Source organism: Pseudonaja textilis, chromosome Z, assembly GCF_049901715.1.
Source record: "Pseudonaja textilis isolate UNSWEBS1 chromosome Z, rPseTex1.2, whole genome shotgun sequence".
Classification (NCBI taxonomy): domain Eukaryota; kingdom Metazoa; phylum Chordata; class Lepidosauria; order Squamata; family Elapidae; genus Pseudonaja; species Pseudonaja textilis.
Genome location: NC_142008.1, coordinates 108,185,936 through 108,205,174, shown reverse-complemented (window position 1 = coordinate 108,205,174; position 19,239 = coordinate 108,185,936). Strand labels below are relative to the sequence as shown.

Here is a 19,239-nt window from a genome sequence, read left to right as displayed (position 1 = left end):
TTTGAAGATGTGATGCTGTTCTGGGGATAATTTCTTTTATTTTTCTTATATGTACCCATTTCATGTATTCATAACTATGTATATACTTATACCTATTATCATGTAAGCGATTGACAAATCAAAATAAAAAAATAAAAATAAAATAAAAAATAAAAAATGCTTTTTTTTTTACTTAACATTACTTTGAGCCACAAAATATTCTTGTATAAGACAGTTGACATATAATTTTATAAATTAATACAATAGAATAAAATAAAGATGTGCTACGGTAAAAATAAATAAATGTGCATAGTCACAAGTACAACAGATCTTATACTGATAGTGGATAATTTGATACACAGTTAAGGAAAGGAAAGAGAGAAACTGAAAGCATTAGGATTATTTTGATCAAATCATGTAAATGCTTGAATTATATAAAATCAGATCAAGACAATTTTTAAGATATAGAAACACTTATACTAAAATCTAAATGGAACAAGTAAATGTTCCTTACTATGATATGTACAGTACTCTATTACATAGGCTATGGTATATTCTGATGTGGTTTTACCACCTTAAAATAAGCCCTACTTATAATGTTTCTTACCCTTCTGGCTTGAAATTTTTTCTTCAGGACATGGAAAACAATCATAGCAGCAAAATGGCTTCCCCTTCTGTTTTTTCTTGAAATAACCAGGAAGGCAGCTCTCAGTGCAAACTGAAACAGGTAAGGTCTACCCAGTAAATAAAGTAAGAAGGAAAATGTTAGCATTCAATCTGGTATTTGAAAAAAGAGTTTAAATATCTTGATTAACTGATACTTCTCAAATTAAGGTGATAATTATCAGAAAACTACTATCATGTCACTCCTAGTTCTTCTTTTCACTAGATTAGATGTATTCAATTCTAGCAACCATTCTTCATATGTTTTAGCCACCTGCCCCCTAATTACCCTTGTGGCTATTTTCTGTACTCTTCTGAACTGAGAAATATATTAGGCTTAAATGATGATGAAGTTAATTCAGTGGATTCATAATAATGTAAGTATTTTTTTTCTTGTCACCTATATTGTATAGGTTTATTTTTAAAAAAATAATGCTGGTATACAATAAAAGCCTTTACAAGAGGGTGTCATACATATGACAGATAAAGGAGGGAATTATATTTTAAAAATGCAAACTTTGAATGAAAATTCAGTTGCAAACTGTCTCATAGCCCAAGTTCAGGTATGAAACATCACAATCAATTACTTTTGGAACAATGTCTGCAGAAGAATTTATTACATTTATTACAGTTTCTTCTTATACTACCCTGGGATTTCATGCAATCCCTGAAATCTGGATGGGCACATCTACCACCATGCTCATTCAGATCAGGATTGTTCTTTCCTGCCAGATTAAAAATTTAATTCTTACAGAGTAGGGATATAAAGATAGGGATACAGGGCAGGGATATAAGCATGACTATATGTCAAGGTACACAAAATGCTGTTTCCCACTGAAGTGGTACCTATTTGTCTATTTGCTTTGCATGCTTTTTAACTGCCAGGTGGTCAGGAGCCAACATGTCAATATTATAAGGGTCTTCATCAAGTATGCTTGACATTGAATCTGGATCAACTCATTTACCAATCTGTGATCTTCTTTTTAAATTCTTAGTATATTTTGTTCCAAATAAATCATCAGGAGTGTTTTCTTTTAGATGTTTTAATGCTTTATTTCTGAAATACCCGTCTCTGAATGTTATTTCAAATAGCCGGCGTTATAAATACTGTAAAAGCCAAAATCTTATTTGTTGAAATAATTTATATAAAATTATTTCTATGTTAAATGACATTGTTTCTATGTTAAATGATATAGTTACTTTTTTGGTTATCATCCCAGTCATGCAAGCAAAAAAAAAAAAAAATCAGAGCCTACTTGGTTGAAAGAGTTGTGCCAGGTGATGATTTCATCATGAATAGTGATTTTTTTCTCTTGAACCCAGGGATCCATCTTCCCCACTCTCACTCTATTGAAGGATTGATTTGGGAATGTGATCCAATTTATAATATCAAATCCAACTATCAATTCCCTCCTCTCATCGAATTGAATTCTATCCCCAGCACTGTTATTAAAAGAGATCTCTTTCAGAAACTGGTGGAGCTGATTATCAGTGAATATACAAACAGTAAGAAAATAGAATCAGTAATTATGCTATTTTTGCAATCAGTTGCATAATTCATTCACAACAGCTACAACTTTTGCAGATGTTTTATTTGTCCTCAGCATTTAATGCATTCCTTCAATCCCATTATTTAATTTCAGTACACACTGACAAACTAATTTTCCTATAGAAGCAACCACCATCTTTACGTCCCAATGTAATTAAAAAGACTTCAACATGATTCAAAATTTTCTCATGCTAAAAAATGCTATCTAAAAACAATATAAACTATAAAACTGTTAAGCCAACTACGTTGAGTGGCTAAAAGAAGAAAAAGTATAATTTCCTGTCATATGGAAAAACCATATTTCTTATCTAGAAAATATTACTATCAGTAGTCAAAATTATTTAAAAACTGAACAAAAAGCAATCAGTCTGAAATCAGAGTATGTAGGATTATCCTTAGTTTTTAAAATATATGAGTCTCTTAAGAGTCAATTTTGTTCTTATTTTTGCCAAGTGGACAATGACAACTGGACAATGACAACTTTGACAACTGGAACTTGTCAAAGAATTGATGCAGTAGGGGAAAACCAGCATCAAAGAACCCATGGAAGAAAAGGGAGGCCAAGATGAAGGGGTGGGTGATATAGAACATGGTCAGGTTGAGCCCAAGTGAGGGGTCAAATCTGCCATCAGTCTCAAGTCCCTTCACACCCACAAGAGATCTATATCCAATCCATTGCCTCTTATCTATCACATATTTGCTTTCACTGTTGGTAGTTCAGATTCTTGTAGAGAGCTGTACCATACATTAAACCTATATTCTTTTGAACTTTCCAGATTCCTCATTTCCTGCACTTGGCATTTAGATTGTAAAATGCAAACAGAATAGGAATCTGAAAAATGGTGTAACAAAGGCCACAAAATATGTGGTTGACTGGTAAAATGGCATGAACAGTTACAAGTCATGTATAAATGGTAAGCAAATAGAGCAAATAGTTGAATTTAGTAAAAAAAACATACAAAAATAAAAATTTGACAAAAAAACCCCTTAAAGATAAAATGATATAAGGAAAGCAGAGGGTAATATGGAGTCATAATATTTATTGAAAGAAACAAAGTATCTATGTGTAAGAGCATCCTTGGTACTTAAATAGAACAGGGAGTTGAATGTGTTTGCTGAAACACATGAAAGAGTTAAGAAAGAAGGATCCATATGAACATGGATTAAATACAAGTAAAGACATGAAAATAGAGATAAGTTGAACCATTGAGAACAAAGGAAAATTGAATTACAGAAAAAGTTTATTAAGGAATGAATGGGAAAAGAGAAAGGGGAATTCATGAACAGAGGAATGTATGGGTGTAAGCTAAGATGATTTTAAGGACAGAAAGTTTATAGAATAATACTGTGGAGGTAAACTAAATTTACCACTATCTCCCATTTCTATTATAGCTCATCCCTTCCTTCATTATTTTGGTTTACTCTGATTTGTTTGAAAAAATAGTAGATTGTATATGCATCCTGGTTTTATATATATGAAATGTTTAGTACCTGCCATGGCTGTTGTTCCTGAACACTCAGTTTCCCACCATTAAGCATTCCATTTTGTGTTTTTTCAATCTGCATGTCATGTAAAGCATGAGCTATAGCATAAACTGCATTGTATATATTATAACTGTGTCCAGTCATGCTCATTTCATAGAAAGCACCTGGAACATTCTCCAATTTCTCTGTCAGTGTGCAAATGCCATTATCTTTGTCATTCACCAAAGGACTGGGAAAGGAACAGTCAAATGCATGTACCCATACATCTTTGATAAAGCCATCTTCTTTTGATGAGAAATGGTCCCTTGCCTGAACAAAGTGCTGAAAGTCTGGAATTTCCTTGGAGTGAAGTGAAAAGGACAGGGAACCATGGATATCTTGAATATCCCAGCTCCTTTGGTAAAACACTGATGCAAGATCCATTTGGGAGGGTATGATCCACACTTTACCTTTTGGCTCCATAGACAAATCTTCCATTTTAGGAAGATGTAATAATAACCTTAGAAGTATAAGTGTTTTTTCATAGACTATTACTGCATTGGCTTTACTGTTCATAGAAACATAAAATGTTTTTACTAGCCAGGCCAGTTCCTTGAATAATGTACTGATATAAAATGGTTTCATTCTTTTAAAAAAGGCAATACAAATGCCATGAAGAGGAAAAGTTGAAAAGGCCATCCTAACAAATCTTCCATCATCATCTTCTCTCACAAGGATCCCAACCCAAGTCCACTTGAAATGACCAAACAGCTGAAGAAGTCCTTGGTATATCATATTTTCATCTGGGACCATTTGGTAGAAGGAATATGACTCACTTTGATCCAGCATCTCTGGGTGTGACCCATATATAAACTACAGGAATTAGGAAATCATTAGGAACTTAGAGAAGGGGACGAAATGAAAAAAATTAAATAAAATAGCAGCCATATCAAAGCCGTTTTATTTTGGGAGGTAATCGATAGCTATCTGTCAAATTTCAGTTTCTGTCAAAATTTATTTTAGTAGCCTTTTTAAAACAAAAATATTGTTTTCTATACTTATATATGTGTTATTGATGATACTATGTTTTAGAGACATGCTTGAATTTCAAGTTGGTACCTAATGTACATTGCCTTTCTTTATGCAGTTTATTCATTAATGCAAACTAAGCACATGTAAAACACACAATACTATGTTTCCAAATTACACAGATGTAAAAAGTTCATTAAAATTATGATGCCTTCATAAGATGTCACAGCTCACAACATAACTTACCTGTGGAAATTTGTAGATCCTCAAGATATCTGCCATGTCAATAGAGATTTCAGAATAAAGAGCCCCAATGATTGAGACCAAGTTGTTTTGGATCCCACATTCATAATTGGGGACCATTCTCTTCAGAGATGAAAAAAGTTCTATTGTAGCATGATAAATCCACTTTCTACCATAATTATCAAAAATATTGATGCCCAAAGTTATATTGGGCAAGATCTGATGGTTTTCATTGATCTCTTTCACAGCAAATATCAAAGCCAAAATATGCTGATAAAACTTAGTTTGGACACTGGAATAACAATTATAGGTTACAAAAGTAACTTCTTACACTTATTGAAAACATTGCAACACATATATGCTTCATCCAAATGTTTTATTTTTGAAATCTATAATCCATGTGTCATGTATTATGTCCATGGTTTGGCCAAATATGCTTTAACTTTGTATACTTTCTGAACAGAAAATATAGCTTCTGACAATACTTTTTTTTCATAATCTGACTTACTTTTTAAACAGTGACCAGAGTATGATTGATTTTTGTCTCAATTTATGCCCTCACAAAGAAGATCATAATGATGGAGCTCCAAAATACAATTTCAAAAAAGCCAACTATGATCTCATAGATGCTGACCTAACATCTCTTGATTGGCACATTCTGTTCTCTAACTGTAATACTACAGAAGACCATTATAACGCATTCATACTTGAACTTGAAAGAGTCATAAAACTATATGTACCATTAGTAACCCTAAATACAAAAAAAAACAAAACAAATTACCCATAACAATAAGAAAACTCCAATAAAAAAAAATCACTATGGCATAAAAACAAAACTAGCTATGTAGCAAACTTTAAAAACAGATACAACACCTTATGCTGACAGATAATGGCAGAATGCACAAATTATTACTGCAAACAGGAGGAAAACTTCCTACGTACAAAATCTACCCATGCCTTCTACAATTTTGTAAACACAAAACTTAAAGACTCAAGAACAATCCCCCCACTAGAGGGAACAAATGGGAAAGACTGCAGCGATGAAGCTGTTAAGGCCAACCTCTCCAACACATTTTTCAGCTCAGTCTTTGTTAACAGCAATGGCTCATGCCTCACATTTCCTAGTTCTACCACAACTAACTGCAATGATCTACTACATATTGACTTTACAGAAGAAAATGTAGAAAAGGCTTTACATAATCTAAAACCATCCCTATCTATTGGCCCTGATGGATTATGTGCATACTTGTTAAAAAAGCTTTCCTCTGCCATAGCAGAATCCCTAAACATTATATATGGTATATCATTCAGAATCAGCTCCTTACCGAACCTATGGTCCTTAGCTATGGTCATCCCTATCTTCAAAAAAGGTGACCCCAGCCTGGTTGAAAACTACAGACCAATCTCACTATATTGTGACACATGCAAAGTCATAGAATCAATCATTAACCAATTAATCACCCTCCACTTAGAGTTAAACAACCTACTCTCCAAAAAACAATTTGGTTTCAGGAAAAAATTGTTCTGCAACCTACAACTCCTACACTACAAAAACATATGGACTACTCTACTCGATCAGGGTAAAGCAATAGACACAATTTACATAGACTTCTGCAAAGCCTTTGATTCAGTGGTACATGACAAACTACTGTTAAAACTAAACTCTTATTGCATTTCCAGATCCTTCATAAGTAGATTACTGCATTCCTGTCAAACAGGTAACAAATAGTAAAAATAGGGAGTCCTTTATCAAACCCTGCTCCAGTTAACAGCTGTGTCCCCTAAGGCAGCATTCTAGGATCCACACTCTTTATACTCTATATAAATGACCTTTGCAATCTCCTTATAAGCAACTACGTCCTCTTTGCGGATAATGTAAAACTATTCAATACCACCGACAATGCTACTGCTCTTCAAAGTGACCTTAATTATGTGTCTGAATGGTCAAACAATTGGCAACTACATATTTTGACCAACAAATGCTCTGTCCTATACATTGGTAAAAAAATCAGCACACCAAATACAAACTAGGCAGTTATGACCTCATTGATGACTCTCATTCTGTCAAGGACCTAGAAGTACTCATATCTAATGACCTAGGCGCCAGAGCTCACTGTAACAGCATTGCCAAAAAGGCATTAAGTTGTAAATCTAACCTTACAAAGCTTCTCCTCTGGAAATATTGAATTGCTAACTAGGGAATACAAACCTTTGCTAGACCAATGCTCGAATACAGCTCACCTGCCTGGAATCTGCACTGTATATCAGACAATAATACAATTGAGTGAGTCCAGAAGTATTTCATGAGAAGAATACTACACTCCTCTGCTTGCAACAGAATACCCTATCTATCCAGACTTGAAATTTTGGGCTTGGACAATCTTGAACTATGCCACCTATGGTTGTACTTAAGTGTAGTACATAAAATTATCTGCTACAATGTCCTACCAGTCAATGATTACTTCAGCTTCAACCACAACAATACAAGAGCACACAATAGATACAAACTCAATGTTAACCATTCCAAACTTGATTGCAGAAAGTACGACTTCAGCAACAGTAGTGGCCAATGCCTGGAATGCACTACCTGACTCTGTAGTTACATCTTCAAACCCCCACTTTTTTAACATCAAACTATCCACTATTGACCTCACCCCATTCCAAAGAAATCTTTAAGGGGCATGCATAAGTGCACCATCATGCCTTCCATCCCTGTCCTATTGTCCCCATTTAATTGTACCTGTTTTCTGTATTCTTACACGTTTATACTTATACCTATTATTTTGTAAGCGATTGACAAATCAAATAAATAAATTATTTGATTGCTTATTATGCCCTATGACTATTATCAAGTGTTGTACATTATGATTCTTGACTCTCAAAGAATGTATCTTTTCTTTTATGTACACTGAAAGCATATGCACCAAAGCAAATTTCTTGTGTGTCCAATCATACTTGGCCAATAAAGAATTCTATTCTATTCTATTCTATTCTATTCTATTCTATTCTATTCTATTCTATTCTATTCTATTCTATTCTACTCTACTCTACTCTATTCTTACCTGTCCTATTGTCCCCATTTAATCGTACCTATTTTCTGTACTCTTACTCATGTTTATAGTTACTTATAAGTACTTATACCTATTATTTTGTAAGCGACTAACAAATCAAAATAAATAAAAACAAAAAGTATGGATTTCTGACTTCATTGATAAAAAAAGAATATATATTCTATGAACAAATCAGTGCACCTAAAAAGGAAATCATAATTACAACAGTAAAAAGGCACCTAAAAATGTCAACATATTCTAGAAATATTTCTATAGAAATATGAATTCTTTGAAGATTCTTTTATTTTATTTTTTTCCTGCTAAAAATGTTGGTTCACTGAACAACAGGATTTCTGTGACATATTGTCATGATCCTCTAATACTCAGTCAGTAAATTGAAGTAGTTCTTTCTAATTCCTTTAAGTATCCCATAGAAATTAAATAGGATGAAATATTTGAACTAGACAAATAATATGCTTTTGTCATTCTAATTAGTTTTAGTCTGCTTCAGATTTCACAAATACAGATATAATCTGAAATCTCTTGCCCCACACGGTGAGGTGATACACTTACATGACTTCACCATTAAATGAAAGATGGGGATCTTCCAAGAAGCTTTCTAGTTCTGTAGGCATGAACATAAGAGAAGTAATGCCACCAATGATGAGATCACCAGGTTGGAAATAGTTGTGAGAAATAGGGAGAGGATCACCAATAATGCATTTTCCCATGTCACATTTCCAAACCATATGAGATAAAAGTAAGAGAAAAATGATCATAGTCATTATGCCTGATGTATATCTACAGCAGAATTTGTCTACTAATTATTAAGAATATCCAAAAATATATTATTATTTTTGGAGCCTGACTACCCCACTATCACACTATTCACAAATATTCTGAAACTTTGAATTCACCTTATTTGGAATAAACCTGACAGGATTTCATCTGTTTTTACTTTCAAGCTATAGATGAGGAGGTCCAGCTAATACTTATATTTTTCAAAGCATCTCAGTCCTTGTTGGTTATAAGTTTGCCAAAGCAATGTTAGCAACAGCAAAATTAATAACAGTAGTTTGGATAATTACAGATGCTGGGAAGAACTGTCATTACATTTCAATTTCTCTGTGATACTTGAAGCTTTTTCTCCCCTGTACATCGCATATCAGGGGACTAGAACAACAAAGGACATCAGTAGTAAATGAGCCAATGAGTTAGAAATCAATAGAATGCAGGAAAAAAAAAACATTTCAAGGAAAGGGGTGTTAGGAGAGTTTTATTTTCATCTGCAAAGTCATGAACTTTCAGAGTATCCAGAGTATTTCAGAATATCCAAAGGAGACTATCAACTCAAAATGCCATCCAGATAATTTCATAGCAAAGGCCATGCATGTGGAGGCTCAGCATTCATAACACTCCTTTGGGTGTGTTGGTACTTAAAAGGATGTTATCCACTTTACAAAGAGTGGAATCTTGGGGGGGGGGGGAGAGGTCACAGTATGGTAGCAGCTATTTTACAGAGCAAGTGATGAAGTAACATATCTTGTCACCCAGTAAAAACCCAGATTTGATGCTTCTACCTGCATGCTTTTTATGTTCCATAGTGTATTTTTAAAATTGTGATTCTCACTTTCTTATGTGTCAGTTTGCTTTCTGAATGCTGTCTTTAACAATCCTGATTTGTGAGTCCCCAATAACAGTTGCAATAAATAATTGGCATGAGGAAAACAAGAAAGCATATGAAGGAGAACCTGCAGTCCATTACCTACACCTGCTAAATCAGTTCTTTTTTTTTCAGATTTCACTTGCTCTTTTATCAAGTCTCTTTGCAGTGATTGGAAAAGTGAGGTTAGACTCTCATGCCTGCTGCCCTTGAGTCATGTGGTTTTCCTTTCTTCTTTTTCCTGTCCTCAGTGACTGAAGCCTAGAAAAGAAGCTCAGTACCTAAGCAATTTGTCTTGGGGCCAGACATTTCTGGCCATGTCTTCTACTCTGTAACATCTATGTGCCAATATGCCAAATTGTTCCACTGAATAACTCACAGTTCATTGTTAGCCTACCTTATCTCTATCTCCCCAGTAAGCCCAAATGTTCTCTCTCATGTAATTTCACAGCATGATTACCCTATATACTCGAGTATAAGCCGAGTTTTTCAGCACATTTTTTGGGCTGAAAAAAACCCCCTTGGCTTATACTCGAGTGACAGATTCCCCTCTGAAAAAAAAATGGTGTGGAGCTCCGGAGCTGAGCAGCCGCTTCCCTGCTTCCGTGTTTCCTTTGCAACTTGTAAGCATGAGGGTAATCGGAAGCAGAAAAGTTATTGCATTAGGATATATTGTCTTTTTTTTAACTGTTTTTAGTGGGGGGGGGAGACCCACAGTCATGTGAGAATACTCAGACACAAAATCTATCTGCCCAAAAATAAGTGTGGGGTGGGGGATTTTAACAGAGGGAAGACGTAAGGAGAAGGCAAAAGCAACGGAAGATCCTTCAGGGAAAACTGAGGAGGAGACTCACCCTTGATCCAGATGAGCCCCCTTCCCCACCCCTAAGGAAGCAGAGGCAGTCAGCAAGGGCAGGCAAGCCCCACTTCGCAGACTCCATCTGTTCTCGCTCCCACCCACCCACCCACCCAAAGCCATGAAGTCCCCCAATCGTACAGCCCAGAATCGCCCTCCCCTCAGGGGGCAGCAACGATGCCTGGCATTTCCAGAGACAAGAAGCTCCGCTGTGCAATGAAAGCGCCCTGGCTCTAGGCTTGTGGGCTCAGAAAACAATGCAAGCCGCCACCACCACCTCCTCCTCCTCCTCCTCCCGAGCGGACTGAAAGGAGCTGGGGCTGAGGAAACGAAGCCAAGCGGAACCGAAGCCACCTCAGCTCACGTTGTTTTCTGAGCCTGCAAGCCTAGAGCCAGGGCGCTTTCATTGCACGGTGGAGCTTCTTGTCTCGGGAAATGCCGGGCATCGTTGCTGCCCCGAGGGGAGGGTGATTCTGGGCTGCGCGATTGGGGGACTTCGTGGCTTTGGGTAGGTGGGTGGGTGGGAGCGAGGATGTTGACTTTAAGCGCTGCCAACTGAGTGTTTCACAAATACCAGTGGGACCTCTGTCCACCACCACCCCTCCCTCTTTTGCCTCCTTCCTTCTGATCAATCAGGTTTCCCCAGTATTTGCTCACAGCTGCGTTTTCTCTTCTGCCATGCTAGGCGTTGAATGTGGGGATTTCTGATTCCCCTTACACGCGGCGTGGATATGCCGCGGGCGTTTTCTTCCAAACACCCCACGGGCAGAGAACACCGACTTTCATGATAGAGAGATCGTTCCCAAATTAATTGATTCACTAACCCAAAAGAAGAAGATGATGATGACAGTGGGAGGCAGGAGTCACTCTCTCCTTGCAAGCCCCAGTGCCGGGGCTGGCGAAAAAAAGCAAGAGCTGTTCTTATGATCTCTCTCTCTCTCTCTCTCTCTCTGGAATACAGTCAAGCCCTTTCAGCATGCGTGATCCGCCCCGCCGCTTATGCACCTTGCAAATGCAAAAACCCCGGATTTTGCATTTGCAAGGTGCAAAGGTGCGGCTGGCAGCGGATCAGCGCGTGCTGAAGGGGCTTGACTGTATTCGAGAGAGAGAGGAGAGAGAGAGAGAGAGAGAGAGAGAGAGAGAGAGAGAGAGAGAGAGATCATAAGAATGGCTCTTGCTTTTTTTCTTGCAAGGGAGAGAGTGCCTCCTGCCTCCCACTGTCATCATCTTCTTCTTCTTTTGGGTTAGTGAATCAATTAAACCTTTCATGATAGTGAGATCATTTCCCAAATTTCCCTTAAATCAGGGAAGAAATCAGAAACAAACCTTTGGACTGAGAATAAGCCTGTTCCTATGATGCCATTTTGTTCACTGCAGTGTGAAAGTGTGGAAAAAAACCACTTCTTTTCTTCATCTTCTTGTTCCTATTTACTGGTCTCTTTCAAAGAGGAAGTGTGAACATCAAACTTATTCTCAACTGTCCTAGTGAAAGTTTTTATTGGTATCTATTTTTATTTTTGAAATTTACCAGTAGCTGCTGCATTTCCCACCCTAGGCTTATACTCGAGTCAATAAGTTTTCCCATTTTTTTGTGGTAAAATTAGGTGCCGTGGCTTATATTTGGGTTGACTTTTACTCGAGTATATATGGTAATTAACATTTATTCTTTACTGCCTACTCCCTGCCTATATGTGCAACACTTTGGGTCCCTTCTACCTTTACCTCACATTCGATAAGACTTCTGGCACTCCTTTCAGGGATGTTACTACAGGATAATATCTATTATTCAGAGGAGCAATCTATTATTAACAGATTAGTAAGCCTTCCCAAGCCCTGGAAGTTTAGGTTGCATTTAAACTTATCATAGGGCATCTTGGCAGTGTACATCTGGCCATAGATATAAGGAAATGGTTGCCAAGAATAACAATAACATGCCAAGCCTTGCAACTGAGAAAGTGAGTAATCTGAGAATTGAAGATGGGAATGCATATTTTCCACACAGTTTTGGAAATCCTGGATGTTGTGGCTTCCAGGATGCTGCTTATTTGTTTACCTTACCTACCTACTAAATGAAGCTATTGATTTCAAAATAGCAAACCAGTCTGCTAATCTGTAAAACCAAGTATTTAGGAGGATTAAATTATGTCAACTCTCACGAATAGATCTGTGCTCAGTCAATCAATGGACATTATTCCATCCATGCAGGGGTAGGATTCAAATTTCTTAAGAACCGGTTCTGTGGGCATGGCCTAATTTGTAGGTGTGGCCTGGTGGTCATGTGACTGGGTGGGTGTGGCCCGGTGGTCATGAGACTGGGTGGGTGTGGCCAACTCAATGTCACTCACATCAAGGGGTGCTTCACCTGGCCCCTCCCCTCCCAGCCATTCCTTGACACACCCAGCCACAACTTATCTATAGTTCTGTAAAAATCTTGTCATCTTTTTTGACTTTTTTTTTACTACATGCTATAGATGTACTTTCATGGGCCACTGAAAAGAGGACATGGCTCAAATGCTTTGCCCAAGAGGGTGATAGGTAACAGACTTTTAAGGGGCTGTCAGAAAAAGGGGTGGGCAATGAATTTTCCAAAGCACCAGAAGACAAACAAGAAGCAATGGATGGAAACTGAACAAAGAGAGAAGCAAATTAAAACTAAAGAGAAACTTCCTGACAGTAGAACAATTAACTAATGGAACTGCTTGCCACCAGAAGTTCTGGGTGCTCCAACACTGGAGGTTTTTAAGAAAAGATTGGACAGCTGTTTCTCTGAAACAGTATAGAGTTCCCTCCCCCCCCCCAGGTCTCTTCTAAGTGTTATTCTGTTATTCTGATATCTTTCCCAGGATCTCTACTCAGAGTTTGGCACCCTCAGTTTTCCTGCCTGAGCAGGGGGTTGGACTAGAAGACCTCCAAAATCTCTTTCAACTCTGTTAAACACACATGTATTTATGCTCTGGACTATAGACATTGAATGCACATATTGTAAACCCTGAAAAATACCTGGGCAAAAGAAAGGCAGTAAAATCACTCTAGGTATAGGGACAGTGTAAAATATTAATATATGATGAATAATGGAACAATTAAAAATAATAGCACAGAATTTTCTCTCCCCCCTTCCTTCTTATTTCTTTTCTTTCTTTCTTCTTTCTTTCTTTCTTTCTTGCTTTCTTTCTTTCTTCCTTCCTTCCTTTCTTCCTATTTCTTTTTTTCTTCTTCTCTCCCTTCCTTTCTTTCTTGCTCATTCTTTCTTTCTTTTTCTCCCTTCCTCTCCCTTCCTTGCTCTTTCTTTCTCTTCCTCTTTCCTTTCTTTCTTTCTTTCTTTCTTTCTTTCTCTTTCTTTCTTTCTTTCTTTCTTTCTTTCTTTCCTCTCTTCTTTCTTTCTTCCTGCTTTTCTTTCTTTTTCTTTCTCTCCCCTCCTCTCTCTCTCTCTTTCTTTTTCTTTCTTCCTTTCTTCCTTCCTTCCTATTTGTTTTTCTTTCTCTCTCTCTTTCTTTCTCTCTCCCTTCCTTTCTTCCTTTCTCTTTTTTCTTCCTGTTTCTTTTTCTTTTTCTTGCTCTTTATTTCTTTCCCTTCCTCTTTCTTTCTTGCTGTTTTTTGCTCTTTCTTTCTTGCCCTTCCTTCCTTCCTTCCTTCCTTCCTTCCTTCCTTCCTTCCTTCCTTCCTTCCTTCCTTCCTTCCTTCAGAGCAGTGGGTGGTGGGAGAATGAAAAAAGCAGGAGTCCCAGAACACCCATCTGCCCTCCCTTCCAAGTGGGGAGAAGAGGTAGGAAACAGCCCCGGGAGTTCCTGCCCTCCCTTTCGGGGCACCTCCACCACCCCTCTCAGGCTCAGGCTCAGCCCAGCACAGCAGAGAAAGCGAATGGCCATGGCATGCTTTGGCTGCTGCCATCACTGCATCACCCTGAAGGCTGCCTGCTCGCCCATCCGCTGGCTGGACTGGCCTGGAAACAGTGCCCACCTTGGCCTCCTCCCACCTGGCCACCAGCTTCTTGACATGAGCAGAAGCTGCTGGTTGGAGTTGAATTGGAATAAAAGGCTGTGTGGCTGTGGCAGAAAGAACTGGGGCAACACCTGGCATATTTGATGAGCACAAGTAAGGTGGTAGTTGCTGTCACATCATGGAGCTCTGGTTCTTTCTGCCAAAAGCACGCAGCCTCTTCTAATTCTAGCTATGCCCTTGGGAGGCATAGCTAGAATTGGGAGCCCAGCACTGCAGTTCTCTGTGCTCCAACCAGCAGCCTCTGTTCATGTCAAGAAGCAGGGGGCCAGGTGGGAGAAGGCTCAGGATGGATGCAAGATGGGGGAGGCCCACAGAGGGCTGGGCGAAGACCAAGAAGTCACGGGGAGGCCCCAAGATGGCTGGGTGAGGGCTGGGGAGGGCTGAGTGAGGCATGGTAACCACAGGGAAGCCCAGAGACAGCTGGGCGAGGACCAGGGAGGCCTTTGGAGGGCTGGGTGATGCCCAGGGAGTCACAGGGAAGTCCAGGGATGGCTGGGTGAGGACTGGGGAGACCCATGGAGGGCTGAGCAAGGCCTGGGGACAGTGGGGGATTGGCTAGCACAACTCACAGGCTTACCTGTGAGCAGGCAGATCAGGGCTGCACAGCTGGAATGAACAGTGGAGAAGTTCCTGTCGGCTCCGGGCTGCTTCTCTCACCTGCTCTTACTGGGAAAGCATCTCCTGGCACAGCAAAAAGTTTGCAAGTCCCCCTCCCTTTGGGAAATGGCTCCTGGGCAACAGAAAGAAACAGGATTCAACCGGGCTACTTCTCTGCTGTCCAGGAGCTGCTTCCCAAAGGGAGGGGGACTTACAATCTGTTTGCTGCACCGCAGTGAAAGGCAGGAAGCAATAGCTGGTCTGGCGGATGGGCAAAAGCAGACTGCAGGCATGTTGCACATGCGTACGATGTTGCACATGTGCAATAGGGACTGACTGGACAGGGAGTGGAGGAGCGGGTAGAGAGGAACCAACCAGAGGCCCGATTTACTGGTTCTCTGAACTACTGGGAACAGTAACAACCAGTTCTTCTAGAATCCCACCCCTGCATTCATGGCAACATGAGGAGGAAAAATAAGAACTCACTGTAATCAGTTTTGAAAGTTTTGATTTTCACTTCAAATGGAATATCTTCTGCACTATTTTAATGGCACTTTAGTTTTAGGTGATTTTTGAATGCAGGTTTTTGGTTGCTGGATCCCTGTTTAATTCTCATTGGCTAGTTTATTTTTCAGAAAAGAGACAGAAACATTTTAAGTAAATATTGCAAAATTACCTTGAAGCTACTATACATCTTATTTTCATATCATTTTGTCAAAACAAGGGGAAAGCAGGAGAGGAGGAAGCATTGACCAAAGAAAAATACTTTTTGATGTTTTCTCATGATAAACACTTGAAACTTTTCTCAAATATTGAATATCAATTTGGATTGAATTACATCTTGGTGATTAACCTTTGAATCACAGATTCAGACTCTTTTTGCAGAAAAGACAGAAATTAGCTAGATGGGCAAGCATTCAAGTCAAAGGTAAATTCATACATAATTTAGACTAACAATATCTCAATGAATCTATGCAGAGAAATGCCAAATATTTTATTTTACACCTTAAATTGAAGGATGCATTTTTAACAGTGGGGAAATTGAAAGGGGGGGATTCTGTTACTGTTGTCTTAGTCTTTTCTTTAATAGTTTCTTTATCACAACCCTCACAGTAATGATGTAGTCTTTTGTAAAAATATGCAATGGAGCAATTCAGTACTGAAAACCAACATGAAGAATATATCTGAGGGTTTCTTTTCTCTTTGTAATCTTTTCTTCAGCTTCTCCTCTTTCACAGAATAGCTGTATTTAGGACTTGGAACCAATGGTGGGATACAGCCAGTTCACTGGTACCTAAATTTTTATTGACTTCTGCAAAGGGCTAGATGTATTCCAGAAAGTTTGTGTTTTCCAGAACATGTCTGGTTTTTTTTTCTTTTTTTTGAAAAGGTTTTTTATTTTATACTTACAATAATTCCATCTTTCATTTCAAACCATGTGTCAACTGGGTACATATATTTTGTGCTTACAATTATAGTTGGTACTTTTGTTACCAATATAATGATGATCACATTTTCTTATAGTGATTATTGGATATATCTGTTATTATTTAACAATTTTAACTTATTTCTTTATATATTCATCTAATTCATTTTAATTTGTTCTATTTTCCCTCCATTGATAAAATAAATCCCATATCATATAATATTCCATTTCTTCTTTTTCTTTGATTACCAATGTTCACCTATTCATCTCTGCACATTCAAATATTTTAACATGTCTGGTTTTTATTCAACTTCCTTCCAGTCAGAAAAAATAACCCTCCCCAAAAAGTCCAAAAGAGGAGTGATGGAACCTTCAACCATATCACTCAGGTGAAAACTGTCGCAGGCAGTGGAGGCAAGGCCTGCACATAAGGCAGCAGCCCAGGGCCAAAGTACATGCAGAGCATCAGAAGATCAGGGAAGCAAGTGGTCATCTTGCCCACAGCACCCATGCCAGCTGCCCCTTCCTGGCCAAAGCTGAAATGCTGCTGTGTTTAAGTGCTGGTACATGTCAGCCTTTCCTTTGGTGGGCCTAGGCAGCTTCTGGAGATAGATGGGCACCTAGATACCTTTATTTTTCCCCTCATGTCTTTGTCTACCTGATTTCCAGCTCTGTTCCATTTCTGCATTGTGTTTCTTGCCATTGTGTACAGGGAAGGCCAAAAAATTGAATCAATCAATTCCAACTTCTTTCAAAAAAAAAAAAATTCTTGTGAAGTTGGAATTGATTGATAGAACTTTTTTTTAGTCCTTGCACACAATCCCTTTTGTTTCCCTGCACACAACAGCAAGAAAAGCTATGGAGAAACATGACAGAAAAATGTGATGGAGCTGGAAATCAGGTAGGCAAATAAATGTTTAGGGGAAGTGAGGACATCTGGGTGGTGGTGGGTGTGGCAACTTCCATGCCCTAGCAATCTAGGAATTTGGTATATAGATTGAAATAATTTTCTACCAGTCTGGGAATTTATGGCAGTTTATAAGCTTATAAATTTATAAGCATCAGTTTATAAGCTATGAAATGGTGAGTTTATTTATTTTTATTGATTTATAAGATTAACCCATCTTATGGTAGGATAACTGGGCAGTTTATAGTTGCAGGAGCTCTACTCGTGTCTTAGGTACAAAAACAACTAGGGAACTTTGGGCCAGTCACTATCAGCTATAATATGTGATACTTATAACATGGTCATGGTTTTAAATAAAAATAAATCCTGTTCTATTTTTTTTAATACAGAAAACATATTTAGAGAATGTTGTAAAATAAGAAAACTTCATTACTGTATATACACCTTCATTTATTATTATTTTTTTCAAAAGGATAAGCAATATTTGTAAACATGTATGTTTCAAAACATCCTTTCCCCTTCAAATGTTAATTGCAGCAGTCATAACCGCTTCTTTGTCTTAAAAAAATTCAATCATTCCAAAAACTGATGCCAAGCAAAGAACTTTCATGCTTTCACATTATAGGCTATGAGTAATATGTTTATAGTGTGTCCTTTCTAGTTAAGATACAGTCTTAGTCATTTAAGCAATCTGAATCAAATCAATTTCTCTACAGAATGAAAATTGTAAGCTTAACAATAATCATGCTTTTTAATTTTTGAGATTTCATTTAAAACTTAATGAGGGCTAATATGACCAGACTTTGCTCCCATACTGAAAACTCATCTAATAATTTCCATCTCTCCAAAAATAGTGGCAAAATTATTACAGCTTTAAACAAAGGCTGACAAAAGACAGAAATAATTAAAGAAGAGTTTAGTTATATATTAACTTTTCCTCTTAATTAGTTGTTCTCTATTGTTAAGCTGTGGCAAAACAATGATAATGTAACATTTGGGAAAAGCAACACAGCACTAGAGGCCAAAATGGAGAAAACCTCCACAGCCATCATGTATTTGCCTTTGATGCTCAGGTAAGATAGAAAAAAGGAGAAATCCCCACACTGCAGAAAATCAAAATGCTGAATGTGAGACATTTGGCCTCATTGAAACTGCCAGGGAGCTTCCAAATGAAAAAAGCAACACTGAAACTGGTAGTTGCCAGAAAGCCCAGGCAACTCAAGAACACAGTAGAACAAGCTAGCTGAGTTTTCATTGCATTGCAATAGGATTTCTTCCATTTCTGAATGAGTGTCAATGTCAGGAAAAGGAGGAAATGTATTGCTATACTGTACAGATGAGGGAACAAGTAAAAACAACTTCCATTTTAATAAATGAAGGCTAACTTTACCATGCCTTGCTCCTGAATTGAAAACTCACCAAATCTATTATTTTTTGGTGGAGATGTTTAAAAAAATTACCTTGATCATCATTTGGGGCATAGATTACTACCAGTAAAAATGTAATGCCATTAATCGAGATTTGTACCACCAGAGTTCTTCCTTCAGGGTCCGCCCAGATTAACTCCGCTTTTAAGTCATCTCTCACATAGATTGCAATGCCTTTCTTTTTGTGTTTATCTGCTAGTGCTGTAAATAATTTTCCCAGTTTCGGACAATCTAGGAATTTCTCCTCACTTTTCCTAATGTGTGTTTCTTGTATGCAAATTATATCAACGTTTTGTTTTATTAGTTTGGTTAGAATCCTTTTCCTTTTAGCTCTTGAATTTAGGCCGTTTATATTGATGGAAAGAATTTTCCTTCCTTCGTCCATTT

The 19,239-nt window shown here is 37.9% G+C and overlaps 1 protein-coding gene across 3 annotated transcripts in view; it reads right to left on the bottom strand.

The window, feature by feature from the left end:
- Nucleotides 1-19,239, bottom strand: part of LOC113450997 (vomeronasal type-2 receptor 26-like) — a 53,094-nt gene that overhangs the window by 12,418 nt on the left and 21,437 nt on the right. For 2 of the 3 annotated variants that reach the window (XM_087917744.1, XM_087917742.1), the window contains exon 3: nt 587-713. In XM_087917744.1, the coding sequence (XP_087773870.1) occupies nt 587-713 (127 nt within the window). Of the gene's footprint in view, nt 1-586; nt 714-1,898; nt 2,045-19,239 lie in introns of those variants that run through there. The other variant, XM_026722345.2, reaches the window with a different exon arrangement.